General features: G+C 35.8%; 1 protein-coding gene and 1 pseudogene across 1 annotated transcript; one reads left to right on the forward strand and one right to left on the reverse strand.

The window, feature by feature from the left end:
- Positions 1-5,757: 5,757 nt before the first annotated feature.
- Positions 5,758-11,865, forward strand: LOC107819635 (ATPase GET3B-like; annotated as a pseudogene).
- A 265-nt stretch (positions 11,866-12,130) lies between these two features.
- Positions 12,131-21,804, reverse strand: LOC107823136 (ABC transporter G family member 28-like). Its single transcript, XM_016649732.2, has 14 exons — positions 21,379-21,804; positions 20,261-20,337; positions 19,661-19,930; positions 19,305-19,368; positions 19,062-19,208; positions 18,843-18,877; positions 18,120-18,193; positions 16,240-17,162; positions 15,700-15,996; positions 14,526-15,011; positions 14,211-14,359; positions 13,296-13,585; positions 13,067-13,197; positions 12,131-12,821 (listed from the first exon to the last, which is right to left on the reverse strand). Exons 1-14 carry the CDS (start codon positions 21,606-21,608, stop codon positions 12,665-12,667), a joined length of 3,330 nt encoding a protein of 1,109 aa, XP_016505218.2. The 5' UTR covers positions 21,609-21,804; the 3' UTR covers positions 12,131-12,664.
- Positions 21,805-24,416: the final 2,612 nt, after the last annotated feature.

Below are 24,416 nucleotides of genomic sequence, written 5' to 3' on the forward strand. Positions count from 1 at the left end.
AAATCTGATCCAACCTTCCCCCAGCCCAAAACAACAGCGTTTGGACTAAACTGATCTCAATCGTCCATATCTCCCAATCCTACGGTCCCCAACTCATCACTTCCACCCCTTAAAATGTTGGACCCCCACCCCACCCCAAAACCCTAGAGACGACCCATCATTTTCTCTCCACCTCTCATCTCTCATCTCTCATCTCTCTAAGCCTCCGCCCACAACCGTCACGGAAAATTGCCTGCGGCGGCGGCGCTACTCCAAACCACCGTAAAATTATACCACACCTTCCTAAACCCCAATCCCTCGCCAATTTCCTCAAATAACCACCCAAATCCCTTGAATTTTAAATCTTAGAAGATTTCGAAACCCTAGCCATTTGCCCTTTTTAAATACTCGACCAATTTCACCCTATTTACGGCTGAAATTTACATCAGTTGAAAGCTCTTGATAAGAGCTATCCATTGATGTAAGATTCACGCCGTATCTCGGAGATGGCATTTTGGTCGGATCCGTGTTTGTTCGTCGGAGTTCTATGTCCGCTTTCTTTTAAAGATTAATAGGTAATTTATTTCTTTCTTTCTTACTCATTCTGATCAACTCGCCTTTCTCTTAGTTTTTTTACTGCATGCCTAGGTTAACAGCTAATCGCCTAAAAATGCTTTAGCTTTCTGAATAATTATTTGATTCCATCCTACTTGAATTTCAGTTGATTGATAATAAAGTTTTGGCTTGAAATCACATATGTGCTTAATTGATAGGTTAGCTAGTTTGTTATTTTTGATAGATTAATTTTAAATTAGATTAATTAGTGTTTGTTTAGTAGTCGTTGTTTTTGCTTATTGAAAGAAGATAGTAGAGTTAGGTTAGAAGGCACTAATTGGTAACTAACAAAAGCTAAAGGGGCCAAAAGAAATCAGAAAATTAGGAGTTTGAGATATTTGTATAGGAAACTTCCAGAAAAGGATTGAAATGTATCAAAACAACTGAATTAGGTCAGAATTTGGGATAAAAGGGTTAAATTCAGGAGATAAAAGGGCTAAAACATATAGGGAATATCTGGATAATACAGTTGTCCCAACAACTGTCCATTTTCTGTTAAAAAGATATTTTTTTCCCTAAATTTTAGGGACTGCATTTGTTCAAATTATTCCCTCACCCTTTGTTTATAAAAGAGACCCCCTTTTATATTTTGAGACAGAATTTACACACGGAAAACACTCTCTCCACTTCAGAATTTTTCCTTCATTTTTACACTGATTTTTGCATTTAAAAAGAAAGGACACAGAATTTTCTGAAATTTACACTCACTCACATAAAATTCAGAAGTTCTGGTTTTGTTTTAACCCTTGGTCTTCTTAAGTTGGTTATTGAGCTAAAGTTGAAGTTTATTATGGAGTTTCTTCATTGCCCTTTTTCCTACTTACCTGTTGTTGCTTTTTTCTGAGTTTGTTGAGTTTCCTCCTTTGGTTTTCTGACCTTTATCTGGTCTCAGTTCTGTGATTTCTGCTTTAGGTATGTTAATTTTCACCCATATTATAAATTAAGATTTAAATGTTTGTCTCCATGGCTATATTCAATCTCATGCCTTATCTTTAAGCTGTATTGTCATATCTAACCTATCTCTGTCTTTCTTTTAGTGATTATTTTTGTTTATCTGTTTTTTCTGATAAAAGAATTATTAGTTGTTCCGTGTTTCAAAGAATGTATGAAAGATGATGAAGTATGTCGAAACTTGATGCTAATCTATATGTTATTTTCAATTAAAATGGTAGCTTGTCTATTTGGTCATCTCAAGCTTAAAGCTACTTATTTTTAGAATTTGAACTTGATTCTTACGAATAGATAAAAGGTAGGAAACTACTAAAGGTAGTAGGAAGATTTCTTATGAGTGTTTGGTGGTATAGAGATTTTAGTCATAGCTCTGAAGTGGATTACTGTGTTAAATTTTAGTAAAGATGTTTACATAAGTGTTGATCTGTATAAAGGAGTCTATAAATTAACAGGATTCATTTTGGTTTTATATTCACCTTCAGTTCTCTTAGAATAGCAAGCTTTGTAATAATTTGTTCTTCAAAACAGTTATTTTCCCCATTTATCCTATTGTTGTATGATTTGTTGCAAGGCATCTATCAAATGAAGCATGAATAATCTATCAACTGATTACATGTGATTTGAATATGAGAATGTTTGTTTATATGGTATTCGAATGGGCCCCAAATGAGTTTGTTTAGCAAATAGCTGAATATTCCCTTATTTTGGGCCCATGTCGGCTCATGAACCAGATGAGCCTATTTGTTTTAGGGCCAACATGGAACATCTGATTTCTCTTCTCCTGAATGAAAAACTCTAAATGCCTCTCCCCAATAATTCTAAATTTTATATTACCAAGCACATGAAGCGTGGATTGTTCCTCATTTTCCAAAAAACTGTGCAATTTTAGTGTTTCCCAAGCAACATATAGCTAATCCCAAGTTCTACCCTGATAGTCTAAAATCACATAATAAATAACTTATAGATTTTACTTTAACCCCGAATAAAGTATAGGAGAATAAACAACTTATGAACATCTGTAGAAATGCTTTAGGCACACATTTAATCTACTATCACGATTATGTATATATTCGCGTAACATAATTACGATTCTCAAATTAAATTGTGGTATGCGTTTGCACAACTTCGGCCAAACAATCTGAAATTAATAAAGTGTGACTAATTATGTACACGTACGTGTGACATGATTTCAGCGCCCCCAAATAAAGTGGACTTACCCACATGTAGTCTGCTTCAAAGATTAAATCCATAAACGTCATTATTAAAAGCGGTAAAAAGGTAAATGCACATAGGTTCTAAAAATACGTAATTAAACAATTTAATTAAGCCAGGTATAATTAAAGTGACCGTACAAAAATCACGGAATCCGAAAATATCTAACACCTTCTTCCGGGTTTACAGAATTTCTTACCCGGTCTTCTGGTTTCGCAGACTTTAGAACAGAGTCAAATTTTTTCATTTTGGGATTTTAAAATAAACTGGTGACTTGGGACACCATAAATATTCCAAGTGATGACTCTGAGTTAAATAAATAATCCAATTTCGATTAATGTCACTTTGATTGAAAAAACTCCCTATCCCCTCGGGAAAAAGGAGGTGTGCACAACTCATCTCTGATTTAGGATTGAGTGGTGCTAAGACAATCTGAACTCCCATAGATCTCAACCAGAAGTTCACTTATGTTAAGTTTGACAGACACGCTGGCACTACAAGTGATAAAATCCTCACATATGTGAGTGAATACCAAAGATTGATTGGTAGGTTGATTTATTTGACTGTCACAGGACCAGACATTGTGTTTGCAGTCCAAACTCTCAATCAGTTCATGCAAGAGCCAAAAAAATCTCATTGGGATGTTGCTTTAAGAGTAGTCAAATACCTAAAATATGAACCATGCATGGGGATAATTGTGAGTAGTGTAGGTGCAGATAGTTTGATGTGTTTTTGTGATGCAGATTGGGCAAGTTGTCCAAACACACGAACGTCAGTACCTGGTTATTTAGTCAAGTTTGGCAACTCACTCATCTCTTGGAAGTCCAAGAAGCATCATATAGTGTCAAGAAGCTCTGCAGAAGCAGAGTATAGAAGCCTAACAGCTGTGACAATAGACTAGGAGTGCCTATCAAGCGACATGTGGAAGTCTATTGTGATAGCAAGGCTGCTCTCCAGATTGCAGTCAATCCTATCTTCCACGAGTGTATCAAACATATTGAGTTCGTTTGCCATTTTTTGCGCGACAAGATCAAACAAGGTGTACTTAGCACACAGTTTGTGGGAACTGAAGATCATCTAGATGATCTTCTCACTAAAGGTCTTGGACAATCTCAGCATGCATTTCTACTAGGCAAGCTTGGAGTGCTTATCATCTTGCACCCTCCAACTTGAGGGGGAGTGTGAGCTATTAGTCAGTTTTGTTAGTTAGCATATGAGTTAGTTAGTCGGTTATAGTTGTGGGACCTAGTAGTTAAGTAATTAGTTAAGTTCATACAGAATTGAGTTAGTGTATAATTGTATATAAAGTTGTACTCATCCATTACAAAATACATATTTTATTTTTCTCTGTGATTCCTCTTTTCTCTCTTAAATTCATCCATTCTACTCTCAAACCTAATTTCTTGGATGATTTTGGAAATTAAATTTAGATTCACCAAGCTCACATATATCGACAGGGATTCGTTTATTTTTATAAGTGAGTACTTTTTAATTATGCTAATTGATAATTTTGTACGAATATTGATAATGCTCAATTGAGCTATCATAGTAATCCTTTAGAACTATAATAAAACTAAGATTATCTTACCCACCACAATTTTAATTAAACAAATTACAATGAAGGTACAATAAGAAGGACGAGGATAATATAATAATTGTTAAACATTAAAAAAAAAATTAAAGGGAAACATAACCAAGAACAATTACAAATTAACTCAAAATACAAAAAACATATATCTCTATTCTCTAGTAGTACAATAAAACAAGAGGATGCTCTTAGTATTACAGAGACCGGAAGTTCCAAAACGTAGAGAAAAGTAGAAACGTGGAAAAAAGAAAATTATCGAAAATATTTGTTAATAACTCAAACGTTAATCATGGTTTGGAGCTTGATTTGGTTAATTAAATCTTACATTTAATTCTTAAACATGACATGTGGATTTCATCCAAGTAGAAACTTGGGGAAAAAAGAGAATGCGAAATGAAGAGGAGAAGATATTTTGCTGACATTGTCTCGATAAAGCAAAAGCAGACAGCCCAATGCATAAAGCACCTCATATTCACGCATTCCCAAAGGTGTGATGTAGAGAGACTATCCTAATGGAAGCGTTAGTGGTTGCAACAACAATACCTATTTGAGTCTAAATTTTTTTTCCTAACTTGTTTGTGAACAAGTTTGAATGCGGATTCAATTTTGGACCTCGTTCCTTTGGGGAGATCCCATAAAAGAATTAATATAAGAAATTCTTGGACCTTTTTTTTATCATCCTATTTTGGACCCTAGAGGTGAAATTTTTGAACGGATGATAAATATCTCACAGTCACATTAAACGTGATTTTTATCTTAGGGGGAAAAAGCTTCTTGTCTTAAGTTAACTACATAATGAATATCGATCGAGGAATAATATAAAAGTGTATTCTCCTCTACAGTATGTGGAGAATTCTCCACTTATGCTAACCCATTTCTCCTTCTCTTCTAATAAAGTAAAATTAAACACAAAATCAAAGTAAGGGTTGTTGTTTCACAACTGTTCCTTTACAATTATATTTTGCGCAACATGATCACGAATGAAGCTTGAATCTCCACAACATTTATATTTTGCTCACTAGTAGCGGTTGGTTAGGCTAGGTCGGTTAGAATCTTTTTGCAGTTTTCAATTCTTATTGAATTAGGGATGATCAATATTATTTGAAAAATTCCTCATTAAGGATTTTCTTTGAGAATTTTACTTATATATGTCGACATGTGTAAAGGAACTTTTATTTTATCAGGTTAATTAAATAAAATTATATGTAACCCTTCATAAAGAATGAAATCTTAAAAATTAGACAACTTAGTTCTTAGAACATGTAATATATAATTTTACATCGTCGTGAAGAGAAACTTTTATTTCCTCAATTGACAACTTGGGAGATCAATGTTAATATCCAAATATGTTCCAAGACCAAAGTTAACATCCAACAAAAACCAAAAAATTATAATTTCGACCCTATATTCTTTTCCAAGTCTCCAAAACACCCCAAAACAAATTTTGCTCCACCATCACACCCTTTCTTCCTTAGGCTGCTGCAAAATAAGCTTTAACCTGAAACAAAAACCAATTTATATTTTTCGGCATAGCCATGGCCATGAATTCTTTTTTTCGTCAAACTACAAAAACCAATTTATATTTTTCTTTAATGAAGGACACTAAAAGAAGCTTTAGTTCTTTTTCAACAAGTTTCAACTCAAAACCTTTCACATCCCCATTTCAAGGTAACCCTCCATTATAAAGTTGGTATTTTCAATGTTTTTTAATTGTTTTTCATTGGGTAATTTGATCAAACATGTGTTGCTGTTATTTATGAATGCTTCTTATATCTGCATATGGGAGTTGAAATATTAAGGTTGAACTTTATCAATTGTTTTAAGACTCGGGTATTTTAGGTAGATATGCATTTGTTTTAGGGTGTAATGTCACACGGGTTCGAGGTGTAAAAACAGTGTCCTCGAAGCACTTTGTACAAGTGGGATGTGGGGAGGGTAGTGTGTAGACCTTACCCCCAACTTGCCACCTTGAACTATTGAAGGTAGAGAGAAAGTTTATGATAGACCCTAGGCTCACGAAAGACGAAAAGAAAAGGAGTAGCACCAAGCAGTAACAACAACAAGATAGTAAGAAAACAAAGCGAAAGGAACAAGTAATACTAAAAAAAAGTCTAATATAGGCGTTACATATTAGTTGAGAATATATCTTAGACGTTAGCACTTTTACTGTAGGTCCTATACTTTTTAGGAGTGGTTTAGCTTTTCAGAGATTTATAGGTTTAGAGAATATACAGATTTTCTAATACTTTTTATTTATATTTTGCATAATATAGGCATGAGATGAGTTTAAATGGATTAACTTGTCAGTGAAAATTCATACAGCCAACCCCAACTTTTTTTGGACTAGGAGTAGTAGTTGTTGTTCTAGTGTGTGCCAACAATGCAAGTGGTGTTCCATGTTAAAAACATAAAACGAAGACCTTTGTCCCCGCAATGAATTCAGACTTGAAAAATGCAAATGCCAAGGAGGGATTCAACTTTGTCAGTTATTTCTCAAAAGAGAAGCCAGTAGTCCTGATTCTACTTAGGTGTTTGTGTGAGACCAACAACGGAAGATTTGTGGAACCACATCTTTAAAGCCAATTCAGCATTTGAAACCCTGCCTTTTTAGTTTGTTTGTATCTTACTCTATGCATTCTATCAACACCACCCGAGTTCTAATGATAACTTATACTATATCTAGTGTAGCAATTGATTGTTAAGACTTAGGACAAATACGTGGGAAACAAGAATCCGCACAGCTACTTTTGCACATAACAGTAAACAGTAAATGCCAACTTGAATCGTTAAATAGAGCATGAGTTCACGTATTCTTGACATTACAAAGAACAATGTTTAAGATGTTTTATAAAGAACAACTTTGTCATTGTTTTAAGTTCCTCTCATCTTTGTAGTAAGATCGGTTACAACTCCCACTGAAGCTTTTGTTGGCTTCAATGAGATGGTTCGTGGGACACAACGGAAGTATTTCATGTTAGGCGGGAAAGGAGGGGTCGGGAAGACTAGCTGTGCTACTTCTCTGGCAGTAAAATTTGCAAATCATGGTCACCCGACTCTTGTTGTTTCAACTGACCCTGCCCACTCTTTGAGTGATTCTTTTGATCAGGTAACTGCTACGTACTTCTCTGTTCCAAAAGAGGGTAAAAGTTAATGTATTTAATATTTTGTGTTTTCTGTAGGATTTGACTGGAGGGGCACTTGTTCCAGTTCAAGGAGTGGATTCTCCATTATATGCACTAGAGGTATATCTCTTTCTTATGATTGCGATGCTGGTACTTAGAGCACAGTATCCACTTGTTTAAGACAAATATATCATATAATAAACTGCTGTTCAAATAGATAAACCCTGAGAAAACAAGGGAAGAGTTCCGTGCTACAAGCCAACTACAAGGTGGCAGAGGTGTCAAAGATTTTATGGATAGCATGGGTCTCGGAATGCTTGCTGAGCAGGTGACAGCACTAGCAAAATGTTTCATTTTTTTTTCTTTTCCAAATAAATCCCTCTCATTTCATTGGTTTTAACTGTACATGCCTAGTCTTGGTTTCTCCTTGTTTTCTACTCCCTTTGTTCCCCTTTACTTGGCCAGTTTGGATTTTGTACTCCCCTTAAGAAAGCATTAGTTAAGTGTTTATTTTACTAAATTATCCTTATTAATGGTATTTTGGAAATCTAAATTTGAGTACTGCTACTCCAATTAGTTCGGGAAATATTTACATAAAGATTAGGGTAAAATTGGAAAAATATAATTAATTCTTGATTTGCTAAGGAGGACAAGTAAAAGGGAAAACCTATTTATAGTATACTGATACTTGGACAAGTACAAGGGAACTAATGGAGTACTACACAACTACCAATTTAACTGTATCTGATTTAATCATAGATCTTTAAGCAATTCACCATGTCTCTGGTTGTTGTTTCAACTTTCAATTGATAAAGCCTCTAAACTCGACGTTACATGTTAAGTTCAGGTTCAAGTTTCTTTTTCTATTGCAGCAGTTGAAAGAGCAACTGTTTAAAAAAAGTTTCGATTTTGGCGATCGGCAAAGTATGTTGTTCGCAAGATTCCTTGTGGTATCTGACTCTGCTCTTATTAACTTGTGATAGTTGGGAGAACTAAAACTTGGAGAGCTGTTGGACACTCCTCCACCTGGTCTAGATGAGGCTATTGCAATTTCCAAGGCATGTATAGTGATTGTTCGATGCTGTTTTTAGTATCAATGCTCCACATAAACAACTGTCTTATTGTTGTCTTATTCCAGTCTCTTTGACCATAGGATGGTTCTGCAGGTCATGCAGTTTCTTGAATCAAAAGACTATAGTAGCTTTTCTCGCATAGTTTTTGACACAGCCCCAACGGTGAGTTGAAAGAAATTGGCTTAATGTAAAAAACTTGTTCTCTGGGCTTAAAGTTTGCATTTACATGTTGATACTGCAGGGGCACACACTTAGACTACTATCGCTTCCAGATTTCTTGGATGCATCAATAGGCGAGATGATGAAGGTAAATACTGTTATGCTACTAGAAGGACATTACAGGTTATTTCTTCCATCAAATTGTTTCCATGTTTAAGAATGAGAACTCTCAAGCCGATACGTCTTTCTTCTCCTCTTGACCATAACTTATTCCAGTGGTTTTAGCATGTTTAAATATGAGACTTTGTGACAGTCCTTTCATTTCAAGTTTATCAAGCAAAGTATTACTTTTGGGCACTTCAGCATTATAAGTACTATTTTGTGTGTCACAGCTTAAAAAGAAAATAGCATCAGCAACTTCAGCTTTAAAATCCATGTTCAACAAGGCGGAGACCACAAGAAAATGCTGCTGTAAGCATTAAAGTTGCAATATTAGCTTTCCTGCTATGCTAATTACTTTGCATTGAGCATCATTTCTTTCACTGCAGAGTGACAAGCTTGAGCAATTAAGGGAGAGGATGGCAAAAGTTCGAGATCTTTTCCGTGATTCAGCAACTACAGAGTTTATCATTGTGACAATCCCCACCGTAATGCGCCAAATTCCTTGTCTTCTTATTTTAACTTGAGAACTAGGCAGCATAAGTTTGCAACAAATCAATTCCCTAACTTTAGTGTCCAATCATAAATAGCATCCCCCAGCTCTTGTAATTTCATATAATGTGATTCGTGCTCCTTAGAGTTGGGTTGTTATACCGGCAAGTCCAATATTATTCATCGTATGGAGGCTTCTACAGAATATTTTCTCAGGGTTGAAAAATATGGATCAAATTAAGTAATGCATATTAGAGAAACTAAAGAATAAAAAAAAACATTGCTATCATGCTGCGGAAAGATTTGGAATCTTGGTGACTTCATTGGTTGAAAAAGGCTGCTTTTGTGACAAGTTCTTGAACTCTTTAACAATTTTTCCTTATTTTCACTTAATCTTCCATTCAATTACCCAACAAAAAACCTTCATTTCTTTGTGCATTCATCTTAATCCTCCTATATCACGTGGTGGGAAGATAAGATTGTACAGCTTTTGTTGGGGTCTATCTGAGATAAGATGAGTGCAGCTAATTGCTGCATAAATATCTTTCTGTGCTGCTCACCTTCTTTTTAGGGCTTTTCATAATACTTGGAGCAATAGATAAGCAAGTATGCTGCCCTGTGGTATTGTTTATGCTTATTTTTTATTGTCTCAGAGGCCAGTGTCATTTCTATTATATTTGCTTCTCATGTATTATTATCATGACTTCCTTGCTCTGTTAAACGTTTACCTGTAGTACCTCTAAGTGCTACTTATGCTCAACCAATCAATATGAATTGATCAAAACGTCAATCATGTAGGACAAGCTATTCTTTGCTTGTGCTTGCAACTTCTTTTTGAAAAATTGTTGAGTGACCTCTTTGTGGAAAAAAAACATTCTGTACAGGTTATGGCAGCAAATGAGTCTTCACGGCTCTGTGCATCCTTGAAGAAGGAAACTGTCCCAGTAAGAAGACTTATTGTCAACCAAGTCCTACCTCCGTCTACATCGGACTGCAAGTTCTGTTTGATGAGAAGAAAGGTAACAGTTGACTCTTCAAATGGTCCGCCTAGCGAAAAATATTCTGATTCATCCCATATCTCGAATTAGTGAATGGTTGATTCTGATCCAAATGATTTCTCTTTTTTAAGTTAAATCCTTCACAATTATACTGCTAAACGAGATTTTTCTTTTGTGAAGTATTAACCTAAGTTGCATGAAAGAATACCCTGTGCACAGGATTTGCAGGAGATTCCCTTGCATATCTTTTTTGCATCACCTGGAAGTATGTATTAAAGGAAGTTGAGCTAGGTGTCCGAATTTCTAATAGGGAATAAATTTCTTTTGAATCATTTATATGTGTCAAACCATTGATATATCTCAGTTATTGAGCAAACAAGATGTAATTCTTGAAAAGTAATTTTAAAAAGGCCCTGTAGATACCCTTTTCGGAGAAGTTAGGGAAGAAGGCATGGAAATCCTGAATGTACACTTCCACCATGTGTATGTTTCATAGTTCCAAGATATCCTCTTCAATGAGGTTTTAGGGGAAACACATTGGTTCTGTTGTCTTCATATGGAAATGCTAACTGTTTCATAACTTGTCGTATGGTGGGTTGCGCCAAGTTTTTTCCACGTGTCACATTATCCTTTAATTTCTACATCTGCAACTTTTAACAAACTTTGCACGAGAAAAGGTACTCATGACCAAACCAATACATCATAAATCAAGCATGCTTTTGATTTCATTACGGGGGCACTGAGAGCTACTATATGTTATAACAGAAATAGGATGTCAGATTGGAGATTCACAAATGAAAATGTACTTGGCGTTGATAAAAGAAGTGGCATTAATTCTTTAACTTGAATCCAAGTAATATGAATGTTGATTTAGATTAGGTTGATGTTTTATGCTGTTACATAGAGTGTGTAAAACGAGAAGATGTAGAAGAGAAAAATTACTAGGATTTCTGGGTATTTTCTCTATCTCTCATGGGAAGTTATTCTGTCTTATGGTACCTTTCCTGATGCAAATTTCAGTCATTTAACAAATGGCCCAAATTTATCTGTCATATAAGGGGTTTATATCATGACAAGATGTCAACACAAACCAATCTAATCCTTTACATCTATATTCTAATCTTACAAGTGCAAATTCAAGACCTTGAAACTTTTAGCTTGAATTAGAAACTGCATTATACTATGAATCTCTAATTTCCCTGATCTTCTCTTGCATAGTTTTGCTGATGTCTCAGTTGTTCTATACGTTACAGGATCAGATGCGTGCTCTTGATATGATCACTAAAGATCCAGAGTTAGCAAGTTTAAAGATAATCCAAGCACCATTGGTTGATGTGGAGATAAGGGGCGTCGCTGGACTAAAATTCTTTGGCGACATGGTTTGGGAATAAATTTTGTTCCAAAAGTTGTTGTATTTTACCAATAGTAGGCATTCTAGTTATAGATTTCTGAACATTTTAGGAGTGAAAAATATTCTTCATCCTTTTTCGGGTAGGGGTCGGGGGGTTGGGGAGGGGGAGGTCCTAGGTAGGCTTCATCATTATTCTAACTAGGCATTTTACCAGGGAAACACAATTTTTTTAAATGAGGCAACAGTAGTTAAAAGTTTTGTTATTTCTTTTGTTATTACTCTAAAAGTTTTGTTAGTATCCAATTTCTTTTGCTTTGCGAAACTGATTTTTGTGCACGCACAAATGTATCTGATAATGACTGTTGGAGCAGTTTTTTTTATGTTGGTTTGTGGGGGGGGGGGGGGGGTGTTCAACCTTAGAAAAATACTGGCTACTCAAAACTGAATTTATGCTGTCAACAAGTTGGCATTATGACATTTGGCTGCAGTTGCCATTTCTATAATTTGATGTTTTGTATCTTGATCTACATCAACTTTTGGGTACACCCTCAAATTCTGAAGTGTATTCTCAGTCATATCCTTGACAACTTCACAAAGACGAGACGACATTCTCGGTTATCTCTCTTGATGATTATAGCTACATCATGAGGCCCAGGAAGCAGGTAGCATCAATCTCCAACAGAAACTACTACTAGCACATATGTTACACTTTTTTTTTTGGCCAAACAAAGAATGATAACATCTAACCTTTTGATAGACTCTTGCTGCCATATACAGTTTGTTTTGAGTAAATTACACTTTTGGCAAGAATCATATCTAGGTTATGTGCAATAATTTTCACAAGGGACCCAACTTTGAAGAGGCTTCCCAACATTTTTCGGCATGGTGGTGAGCCTGTAAGCTGGCATTCTCGTTTGTGCTAATAGTATGCCAACCGATGAAGCAAGAGAGCAACAACACAAGACTTATTTTTTCTGGAAAGTTACCAAAAGGACAAATGCTACGCAGCGACTGATAACACCAAGAAGCAGGAGTGATATTAAGGAAGGATACCAATGATCAAGTGCATAGCCCTTTTGCTTTAGTGCACCACATCTTGTGATCAGCCACACTCCAGAGTACCTAAAATCCGCGAAAACAAAAATCAAGAGGAAAAAAAAAAGAAATTAAAATCTACCCGGGAATGAATAGATCAACATGTGGAGACTTGTTAAACGCCTGATATCAGGTGCATTTGATATTCAACAGCTGATGGCTAATGATTTACTAATAATACTCCAACTTTGAGCAAGTATTAGTTAGTAAGGTAGCCAAAATGCAAGAAGAATTCAGATATAATGGGATTATGGGAGAAGGATACAGCAAACCTTTTAGCATTTGCAATTATAAATGCTTCCATGGCCCACTTTGTATAGCAATAATCTCCTATTTTCCCCATTATTGAGCTACTGTCCTGTCTAGCTACGAGAGTTAAAACAACTGGTAGCAACACCGACAACTGAAAGACAAATTAGCTTGTTAGTAAAGAATGATGGAGATAGAGGATAATGGCATAGAGATGAAATGTATTTCATGATCAAAGTTCCAAGTACACACCAGTTGAGCTTGACCAGGGTTGAAGTAGATGGCAAGTGCATACGCTATCCCAGTAACACAATATACAACACAAAGCAAGACGATATAATTATCCAAAATGGAAGATCTTGGATTATTGAAGAAGTAGAACATTGATAGATAAACTGCAGGCTTTATAATTGTGCTGATATGGTCAATGGTATCCTTAGCCATAAAGTATGCCAAACTGCTCATGCCACATGCACTCTCTCTCCAGTAGTGTAATTTATCTAGAGAAAATGATCTCAAAGCTGAAATCTTGGTGAGAAGAGCTGGAAAAAAATTTAGGAAGATTAGAACTAAGGGAAAGTAAAAAGTTAATGAAGATATATGAGAACTGCCAATAACAAAATTTTCATATAAAAACCATCAAACGATAAGGTATCAAAATCCATATTTTCTGACACGTGACATTTTTCTATAAAGTAAATGCCACTGTTTCAAGGTAAAATTCACCATGCCAAATCCATGATTCAAATTCTCGGTCTAAACTTTAAACCTACATTTCCAAGAGAATTTCTGGGCTGGGTGTGAAAAATGTTGTAACTTCTCTTTTACTCTCTAACTTCTGCAATCCGTTGTACCATCTCCTTTTCTGAGATGCTTTGTTTATTTGAGATTTATTATTTCTTACTTCAGGTAAGCAATAAGGAATGGTTACTAACAGTAAGGAGGTTAAATAAAGTTTCTTTATTTAACTTTAAAACACTTTGTCAGTTCATGGCAGAAAGTTTTACACTACACATGCACAGTATGCTAATCTTAGAAATATGATTTTAAAATTGAGTGTCCCAAGTTTGCAAATGAAAAATAATCAACTGTCTTTAAGTCATTAATTCTCCTTAATAAAGATGAAAAAACTTAAGTATATACACTGTTCCAAGGTTTTGAACTTACGAACTGCAATGACGGTGTAAAGGTACCCCATAGTTCCGAAGGTTTCATCACTCACTTCAGCAAGTGTTCCCAAACAGATTCCAGCAAGCAATAGAATAAGAAAATCAACTGCTTGCATCCTGGCTTCTCGCAATCGCTGCTTGCCGACTCTGACAGTATGCAGTATCATAGATGCCAATGTCAAAACAAATGCAAACTCAAAACAAAAGAACTGTACACGTATTTGAATATAGGACAGCAAGCACAAGATAATCAAACACAAGCACACAGTAATTAGAAGGTATACGACTGAAAAGGAGAGAAATTTATCATTACCTTCCAAGGAAATACTTATATTGGAACAATACACCAGGGGTTCTCCGATTGGACAAGTCCTTCCATGCCAAAAAGTTGTATCGCATGCGGTCTTTCTTTTGTTCAACATTGGATTTGACCTCTGACCACAGGTCTCCAGTAAAAGATTGATCGGAGGTAGCAGTTGCAGGACTTGCTCCATCAGCTGAATTTTCTCCAACCGAAGATGCTCTTGAACCAGAAGAATCTAGCATGTCTGGTGGTACGGGGTAACCATTATGAAGCATCCATCTGAGAGGAAGATCTTTATAGTTCACTGCTGTGCTCGGAAGTTTAACAATTCCTTCTAAAATATCAATGAAGTGATCAGGAGGGTTAACACGATCAGGTACAGTTATTCCAATGCCTGCAAAGTACTCTTCAACTGTTTTCACTGGTCCATGATATACTGTAAGGCCACCCTTGGCTAGAAGTATCAAATCGTCAAACATCCTGAACAAAGTATAGCTGCAAAAGAAGAAGTGATTACTGAGATAAGGTGTCCATGGTAAGGTCCGGTTAGCAAAGATATCTTTTTTTTTTAAATATTTATTACATAGAACCAAAATGAAACATTGTCAAACCATCCAAGTTGTGGCATTTTTTCTTGCATCTCGGTTTGGTTTAGCTAATTTTTGGTACAATCCTTTCTTCTGAAAGATCCTCTCCAGAAGAATGGTGGAGCACAAAAAACATTCATGACCTTTAGGATGATTAACATTTTTTCAGAGGCTTGCTTATCAAAAAGACATTTTCCACAGGCTTGAGTGACTGTTTCGGCGTGTAGTTACACATTTAAGAAGACAGATCCCACTCACTGAAAGTAGAATTCCCCAAAATCCACTAGTTGCAGCTCACTAGCTACATGTTAGTCCAATTAGTCCATAAGAACATCAAGCTCTTTATTTGGCTTTCATCACTGTAGTTCAAAAATAAAGTAATTTGAAAGGCCATCATTACGCTGGAGGATAAAACTACTTAAATTTATATATTTATAATTCCACATGTTTTATGATTGCAATTCGTTTAACGATTGCGAGGATAAACAAAAAGATACTGCAACAGATAAAAGTCAATATGATAACCACCAGGGAATGCAGATGGAAGAAGAAACAGAGTAAGACCAAAGAAAAGAGGCTATCGTCCACAACATCACCTTGGTTGGTGCACCACCATGCATATATTCACTCCTTCAAGAGCTTCACGACGGAGTGCTCTAAGCAATAATTGAGATGAAGAGCTATCCAAACCAGAAGTGGGTTCATCTAAGATTAACAAAGAAGGTTCCATAACCATTTCCAGCCCAACATTGACTCTCTTCCTTTGACCCCCAGAGATGCCTCGCTTCTCCACCGTCCCCACAAGAGAATCTCTCACGGGTTGCAATCCCAAGGACTCTATGACTCTTTCAACAACTAAAACCTTTTCTGGTTTAGGCAAATCAGCTGCCAATCTGGACGAGTGATTCAATAAAGAAGAGCAGTCAAGCGAAAGATGAATATAGTATCAAAAACAGCAATGCTAACAAGTAAAAGCAGTAGAGCAAAACTAACTTCCTTTTGGATAATATAAGCTGGTCATATCTCTGCCTAATTTGTGTTTAATAACAATAGAAGGGGCATAGATTTCTCACAAGAATACTTTGAAATGTTATGTGAATGCATAGATTCAGACTAACAGAAGTATGACAGCATACCTGCACCGAGCACTAAACCAAAGATTCTCCTCCACCGTTAAATTTCCGTGTACTATGTCATCTTGAGGTACAAAGCCAATAATTTTCTTGTATGACTGCATCGGGTCGGGCTTCCCATTTATGAGAATCACACCAGTCGTGGTACACCCAGCAGCCTTACCAGTCAATGCAGACAGAAACGTTGTCTTTCCAGCACCAGATGGACCCATAACAGCAGAAACACGGCCAGGTGATAATTTCCCTGATACGCACCTCAATAAATGCTTGTTTTTCCCCTTCAAAGTAAGTGTCAAATCTTTGAAACACACCTCAATGGGAGGTCTAGTTCTTATCTCAATCTCACTTGCCATTGAGATTACACCAGAAAAGGTCAAATTCTTATTCTGCTCCTGCAGGGCTTTTTCTTTTTCAATTTGACCATATGCATATTTAAAGATTTGACTCTTGGTATGCAACTGTTTAGCCTTGGGCTTTTTCATATTTTTGTCCCCAACTTGCTCAGGTGTTTTCATATTTTTGTCCCCAATATCAATATTGAAACCGTCATGACTATCAGGATTTTCTTCAAGCTCTTGAACCATCTTTGTGAGGTTGGTTTGCTTTTTAGCTTTGGCATGAGACATACCTAAGGGCAATGGGGGTAAGGCAGCTTCTGAACGAGACCTAGCATGACTGGGCGCCTTATGCGGATCCTGTTGACTTACAAATTTTTTTCGGGAGAATGTCCTTGACAATTGAGATTGTAGACCAGTTGCATGCTTGCGAGCAATCTCTTTAGCAGATTTCCATTTCTCACGTGCTTGTACGGTCTCCCTTGCACTTTTTGCTGCACGTTCCCTGGACTTTGCTTGTTTTTTCTCTCTGCTGCTCAGCACTTGGCCAGAACAGTTGTATATAATGAGAAGTATAAGTGTGATTGCACCCTATTAGAAATGGAGAGGCCAGTTACATGTCGCAACCTGTGTGAAATCTAAATCTTATCCCAACTAGGTAATAAAACATGCATGTTCGAGGCTGAAGCATGACTAGTTTACAGAAGTCATATCTATTAGATATTCAACGCCTCTGAAACACAAAAAACTCAGGACAGATGGAAGTCTTTTCAGACTAAAGGAGACTTGGAAACTGATTACCTAAGAACATGTCATAGTTCAATTGACATATTCAAAGAACTTTCACATTTTGAATCTCTAACAGATATCCATTGAAACCATACACGTGTTTCAGCAAATGCCCATGGATCTGATTATTACAATGAAACATGAATATCAATTTGACGTTCATTCTTGATAATTAGTGATGTACAGACTCTTCAGAGATAAAAAATTATGACTTCCTTAGGAATTACCAAGGAACCAAAAGCATTTGTTCCTTCTAATGTATCCATTGGGAACTCCGAGAAATGAAGTTAATTAAATCAGAAAACTTGAAATGAGAAGAAGAAGAAGAAAGTTATCAGAGAAGCTTTTTGGTTAGTTGTGAGTTGTGACTTGTTACAGATGAAATCCGAAGAGAAGGAAAAGTAAGATGTTATATCTTGTGCGATCTGTCCTTTTAGGTTCAGCTGCATTATTTATGCAGCCATTACTCCACTATCATTAAGAAAAGAGGGGTAGAAGCTACGTCAAGACGAATCCCTCCCATTTCCTCCTCCTTTGGTAAGGCAATAGCGAGCATTAGCTGAAGGCAGATCTTTCTTTTGCTGGTTCTATTCTGTTCTTTTTGGCATGCATTTCTCACTTTCCTTCTCCCACTACAAGCCTAAAAAATTAAGACATGCATGGCCATACTAGCTAACAACCCAAGAGCATTATTTCAAAAGTAGAAACCTACAAAGATCATTAATATTTCTACAGCCTAGGAGTGAGGAGATGACTTACAAAAAACATAATACCATAAGCTGTGATATTTTGATTTGCTGTCTGTGATTCACAAATAGCTAATTTATAGCAGCCTGCATGTCGATAATAATGATGATGGAAGTGTTCAGACCAAAAAATATTTCCACAAACAGAAATTGAGAAGTACATGCAATGAGTTCTTACTTAATATAACTTCTCATCTTGTGAGATTATCTTCAAGTTACAAGTAACACATACTCTGTAACATGACAACTACATGATGTCTCATCTCAGCAAAACGAGTTCAAAGAAATCTATCTCTTAGTAGAGAAGAATGTGAGGCACACCCCACCAACAAAATAACAATCTTGGTAAGGTGGATGTCCAATATGCTCATATCTTGATACGTCCTGCTCATTTCTAGTAGTAGTTATTGGATATCCATCTAATATATTTTAACAGTACTGGTAGCCTAAGCAAAGAAGATATTGGATATGACAGCATGCCAAATTTGCGTCCTAGTATTCTTTTTTGTATTTCACTTTGAAGATAATTGTCTTTCTTTTTCCTTTATTTTGCTTTAGATGTATGGTACAAGTGAGACAGCAGAACCAAACAGGAAATTTTACTAGTACTATACATCTGGAAGGATCAAAGTTAATCCATGATTTATATTTTGTTGAAAAGTCAAGAATAAGAAATGAAGCAACGCAGAACTCAGTACAGAGAAAAAACAGACTGTCACATAAGATGAGGACTTACTTGATTGAGATGTAGAACCAGCTCTACAGTAATGGCTGGAAAAAGCATAAACAGACAGCATGATAAGTGAATGGATTAACATGAGCTTCTAATATGAGCAAAAGTATCCACCAAGTTAAACAGAAGTAGCATTTTGCTATTTGCTGCCTAAACCAGCAGGAGAAAAAAAGAAAGCACGCTAAGATACATGTTCTCCGGTTTTGGGATAAATATAAATACCCTTTAGTGCAAGGAATCTTCTCGGTAGTAGTTGGACAGTAAAATCCCGCTGAACAAAATAGTTCAGTAGTACTCACAAAATCACCCCAGACATCTGCTCCACCACAACTATGATTTGACTGTCCCGGAGGAGGTTGATAACGATACCTTCATATGTTGAGGCAGGCAATATCAGTTGAAGGATGCAAAAAATTCTGGTCAAGTAAGAATAATTAAGTTCTCCAAAAGATGTACGAAACTTACGGGTCACATGCACCAGTATCATTATTGAGTTTTGAAAGAGGACAATACGCGCCTAATGGGCAGGCTTCAACCGGAAAATAGGAAAATGAAAACAAACATAAATTTGTGATTGTTTATTAGAGAAGCAAATTCATCACTTCACAAAAAAGTGTAGAAATCACCTCAGAATAAAATAAAATAAAAAGAAAACAGTATGTCTTGGTATTAAGCAATTCTGAAATGCTTGAAAACACCATGTCTTGATATTAAGAAACTCTGAAATGTTGTTTGGTCTAAATTGATTGAGATTTCGTATCTACTTCGGATAGCGAACCAGGTTTAAATGACTATAAGCTAATATACTAGTAGATACTTACGTATCATGCAGGTGAGACCACGAGGACAGAAGAAACCTTCACAACAAGGTTGACAATCAAGAATTCTAGGTGGCATTTCCTTTGAATTTTTAAGGTCAACCTGCATGTCTTTTCCAACACTACATGCCCATCCTGGCTCACATCCAGAAGCCCATGATACCAGATTACAATTCTTGTTAGGTTTCAGGTTTCCTCTTCCAGCGCCTTGCGTTAAAAGTTGAGAATAGAACTTTACCTCTGCTGCTGTACACAACCGCTTTATTACATCACCTATTGGACCAACAAAGACATTGTGAGTATGAAAATAAAGACAATATAGAACAATCCATGCCATTGGAAATAGAAGCAACTAAATATTAAATGCTGTACTTGTGTAATTACTATTGATCACCACAAAAATGAACTTGCTATTCAAATGTTTACCAACCCAAGGAACTCATATTATTAGCTTATCTGAAAACGTAAGCCCACATATTACATCTTTTCACAAGTTTCTGAAGTTTAACTGATGCAAATCTTATAGAATATCATGAACTAGACCAGCAGGCTTCAAACTAGAAAAGATACAATCTCAGAGAATCTTATCCAGTAAATTAGTACCTTTTGTCTGTCTAACACATGCTGTCAAAAAATCTGTGTTGTCTGTAAAATTAAAAGCCGCGTTCCACTCAGCATCCCTACAACACGATCAGAATTCATCAACTGAAAATTAGCTGCTTTCAAAGTTCTATAGATGAATTGTCAAGCCAAACACGTAACAACCAAAGTGAAATACGATTTAGGAAAAGCTTTCGAAAATTGACTTAATGACATAGGAATTGAAGAATGTGCCTTTTTCTAAAGCAACACAAAAGACGTTTTCCGATACATATATTCTATTATGACACAATTTAAGTTAAAGTACTAGTAAGATAGTAAGAGCACGAACACCAAGATTTACAGTCTATAGTACGGTAGGGGTTATTATGGGTTCAACGGTACCAGTAAGAATAGGGCTTTGAGAGTCCACACTATGTTCATCGTATCATATGCATCAAATCCTAATCAATTTAGGTTGACCTTTTTTTATGACAGTGTTGTCCGTAACTATTCCCCAGGCACCTGCTACCTCCTATCAACCAAGGCTTGAATAGATGAGAAGAAATCACCCAATATTTTTTGTCTAGCTAGGATTTGAACCGTTCTCCTCCCACTTCATTGACCACTAGACCACACCGTTCGATGCAGTTATGTTTGACTATGAGAATCTTCACTATACATGTCACTCTATTTAAACCCGTCACAATCCAATATTCAATAACTTAGGTTTACCAAAACTAAAAGTTATCTACATATTCAAGTAACATAACAAATTATAACAACTAGATTAAAAGACTCCTAATGAACAATACACCTAAATTAAGTCTACTACAGCCATGCTCATTAATTGAACTAATACGCTTGCAGTTCCTACTTCCTAATCTAAACAGTTTCACAATACATTGAATTGGCACAAATTAAAAAAATAGTTTAAGTTATATATACTGTTAGTATAACGAAATTTGTTAACCCAAAGGATATCCCTAAGGAATGAGCCTCCATAAGAAGTGGGATTTGTATTCTTAAAAATAGAACATATTGCCTACTATAGCCCCTAATAGTTAAACGCGACCTAATAGTGTAAGAGATTCTTTACAAAAAAAAATGCATGAAGAGAAATATTATAGAAAATGACTTACACATCTTCGATGCAAAACCCCAATTCCTTGGTAACGCCAGGGTCAAATAAAGAGGTGAAATTGCTGAAACTGCTATAAAGGACCTGGGTCAAGAGCTGAGCCGACCCGGAGTTACCGGTCTGCTGTGCTGTCGCAATGTGATTCGTCGAGATGATGCAAAGCAAAAAATTGGTAAGCAAGGCATTTTTGTATTTTTGCCTTTTTGTCTGCACATTTTCATCAAAGACCATCACAATAGATGGATTTTTCAGGTGAGATATGGTAAATTTTGGTTGATGAAAATGGAGAGAAAGCTAGGGTTTGGATATGGGGAAAGGAAAGTGGAAGAAGGAGAATGGTGATTTCTCGGAGGGAAGAAATGGCGGGGAGGGGAAATAGGAGAACTGGAGAGAGATGGCATGATTTTGTATTATGGACCGTTAGATTAAGCAACGGTATTTCAAACCATGAAAAAATATATTATCTGCGACATAGTTCTCAGTCATACCAATGACGGCAATCATTTTTAATTAATTTTTCAACTCACCAAGTTTTTAATACAATCATTATAAGTAGAATCCTAGCATTGATTAATAATAGAATGCGTAAAGAGAATGTTCATCTGAACCCATAAGTTTCTACGCGAAACATATATTTATGAGTAAAAATTCATTAAAACTGTAAAAAAAATAGTATGCTTGAACTCATAAATTTAAAAATATAATATGTACAATATTAAAAGGCTTAAATATTGAACCCATAAATTTTAAATTCTGGATCTATCTCTAACTCTCTTGGGCAAGTGTGGATTTATAGAGGGAATTGTGGGGTACGTGAATCCATGGTCTTTCCGTAAAATTAGATATGTACATATTTGAAATTAGTATAATATTAAGTTATTAACTGTTGGAATTCATGCTCCAAGAAGGTTGAATGGTGCACTTGGTCGAAGGTTGAGTTATTTACCTAAAGGATGAGAGATCAATTCTCATTTAATATATTTTTTCTCTTTTTTTAGTAGTACACTCATGTACTAGAAATCCTAGATCCGTCTATGCTCTTAGAGCATTTGCATATATACCCATTTTTGGGGTTGTTGGTTTTTTTTTAAGTATATTAATGCTTAAAATAAGGTGAATGGGAAATGGAGAAAAAATGAAATATTTGAGTTTCATTTGAGATTCTCTCCTTGTAAAAGGGACATTGTCCCGTATTGGAAGAGGAAGAGGTTTTTGATGGGTATATAAGCAATTGCTCTTCTTCTAGCTCTTAAAGAGTTGAGAAGAAGGCAAGTCTCGCGCTGTCGTTTTCGGCTTCGGATTCGGATTTGGTCAAATGGTTGATTGATTAATTTTTTGGACCAAATTTATTTGTTAATAGTAAATATTAACAAAAATGTTATTAAATATTCGTTTTAATAACAGAATATTAATATTAATATTAAAATCCAACGGAACCATTTTCAGTTTTTCAGTTGTGTAACTGAAAATTAAACTTTCCTCTTCAATTCCCGATTTATTATTGCATAAATTAGCCATTTATGTTATGGCATTTATGCTATGGGCGTTTTGCATAAACAACCATTCTGAAGAGTTGCACCTCTTCAGCTTTCAGCTCAATATTGGCTATAAATACAAGTCTATTCTCTCAGAATTTTCATACGATTTTCTGAGTTCTGCTCCTTCCTTCTGCATACGTTTAACTTCAAAGAAAGCAACAATAAGTGTGATTTGCTACCGATTTTTTTGTTCGCTAAAACACTGGGGTTTGAAGTACCACTACACCTATGTGTAATTCGTTCTATCCTGGGAGGAAATAATCCATAACCTTAGGTACTAGGAGGGGATTAAATTCCTTAAGAAAACACTATAAATTCAATGGGCTTGAATTAACTTCTTTTTCGTTTATATTTCTGTTTATGTTATTTTATTTTCTCTAGAATTATTTTACAAATACAGTTTATTAACAAGCTTAAGGAATTTAATTTTGTATTTGTATTTGTGTTATATATTTACTGTTCTGGAAATTAAAATCTTTGTGGTTTTCTACTCCATTGGAGATTAAAATCTACGTGATTTTAACGTTTGTTTCTGCCATTATTTTACAGAAATGACTAATGATAATGGAAACCAAGTTGTTCCGATTGTGACTGCCAATGCGTCGACAAGCCGAACACCGGCGGAGAAACTCGAAAAATTTTCCGGGTTAGATTTCAAGCGGTGGTAGCAGAAGATGTTCTTTTACTTGACTACTTTAAGTCTGCAGAAGTTCATTAAGGAAGATGTTCATGTTCTGCCCGATAAAACTCCAGAGAATGAACACTTTCTTGTGATTGAGACATGGAAGCATTCTGATTTTCTGTGCAAGAATTATATTCTTAGCGGACTGGAGGAAGATCTGTATAACATCTACAGTGGCGTAGAGACGTTAAAAGAATTGTGGGTTGTGCTTGAAAAGAAATACCAGACTGAAGATGTCGGGTTGAAGAAATTCATTGCCGCTAAGTTTTTGGACTACAAAATGGTAGATAGCAAGTCTGTTATTACCTAAGTCCAGTAATTGCAAGTGATTATTCCCAATCTCCTTGCTGAAGGTATAAATCGAATTAATATTGATGTTGAAAGTAGTAATTTTAGTATTTTTACTAACAGAATTTTGATTGAAGGTCTTGTCATCAATGAAGCATTCCAAGTAACAAAGATGATTGGGAAGTTGCCTCCTATGTGGAAAAACTTCAAAAACTACTTGAAACACAAAAACAAGGAGATGTCTTTGAAGATTTTATTGTTCGGTTGAGAATCGAAGAGGACAACAAAGTTGCTGAAAAGAGAGGCCATGGAAACTCAACAATAATGGGAGCAAACATTGTTGAGGACACTTCTTAAAATAAGAGAAAAAGGAAGCAGGCTTCTGGATCGAAAAGCAACCCAAGCAAAAAGCGGTTCAACGGAAATTGCTACAATTGTGGGAAAGCTGGGCATAAATCTACGAAGTACCATTCTCCAAAGAAAGACAAGAAGAACGGTCAAGCAAACATGATTGAAAAGCATGAAGATGTT

The sequence above is a fragment of the Nicotiana tabacum genome, chromosome 18 (genome assembly GCF_000715075.1).
Source record: "Nicotiana tabacum cultivar K326 chromosome 18, ASM71507v2, whole genome shotgun sequence".
In the NCBI taxonomy this organism is placed as follows: Eukaryota; Viridiplantae; Streptophyta; class Magnoliopsida; order Solanales; family Solanaceae; genus Nicotiana; species Nicotiana tabacum.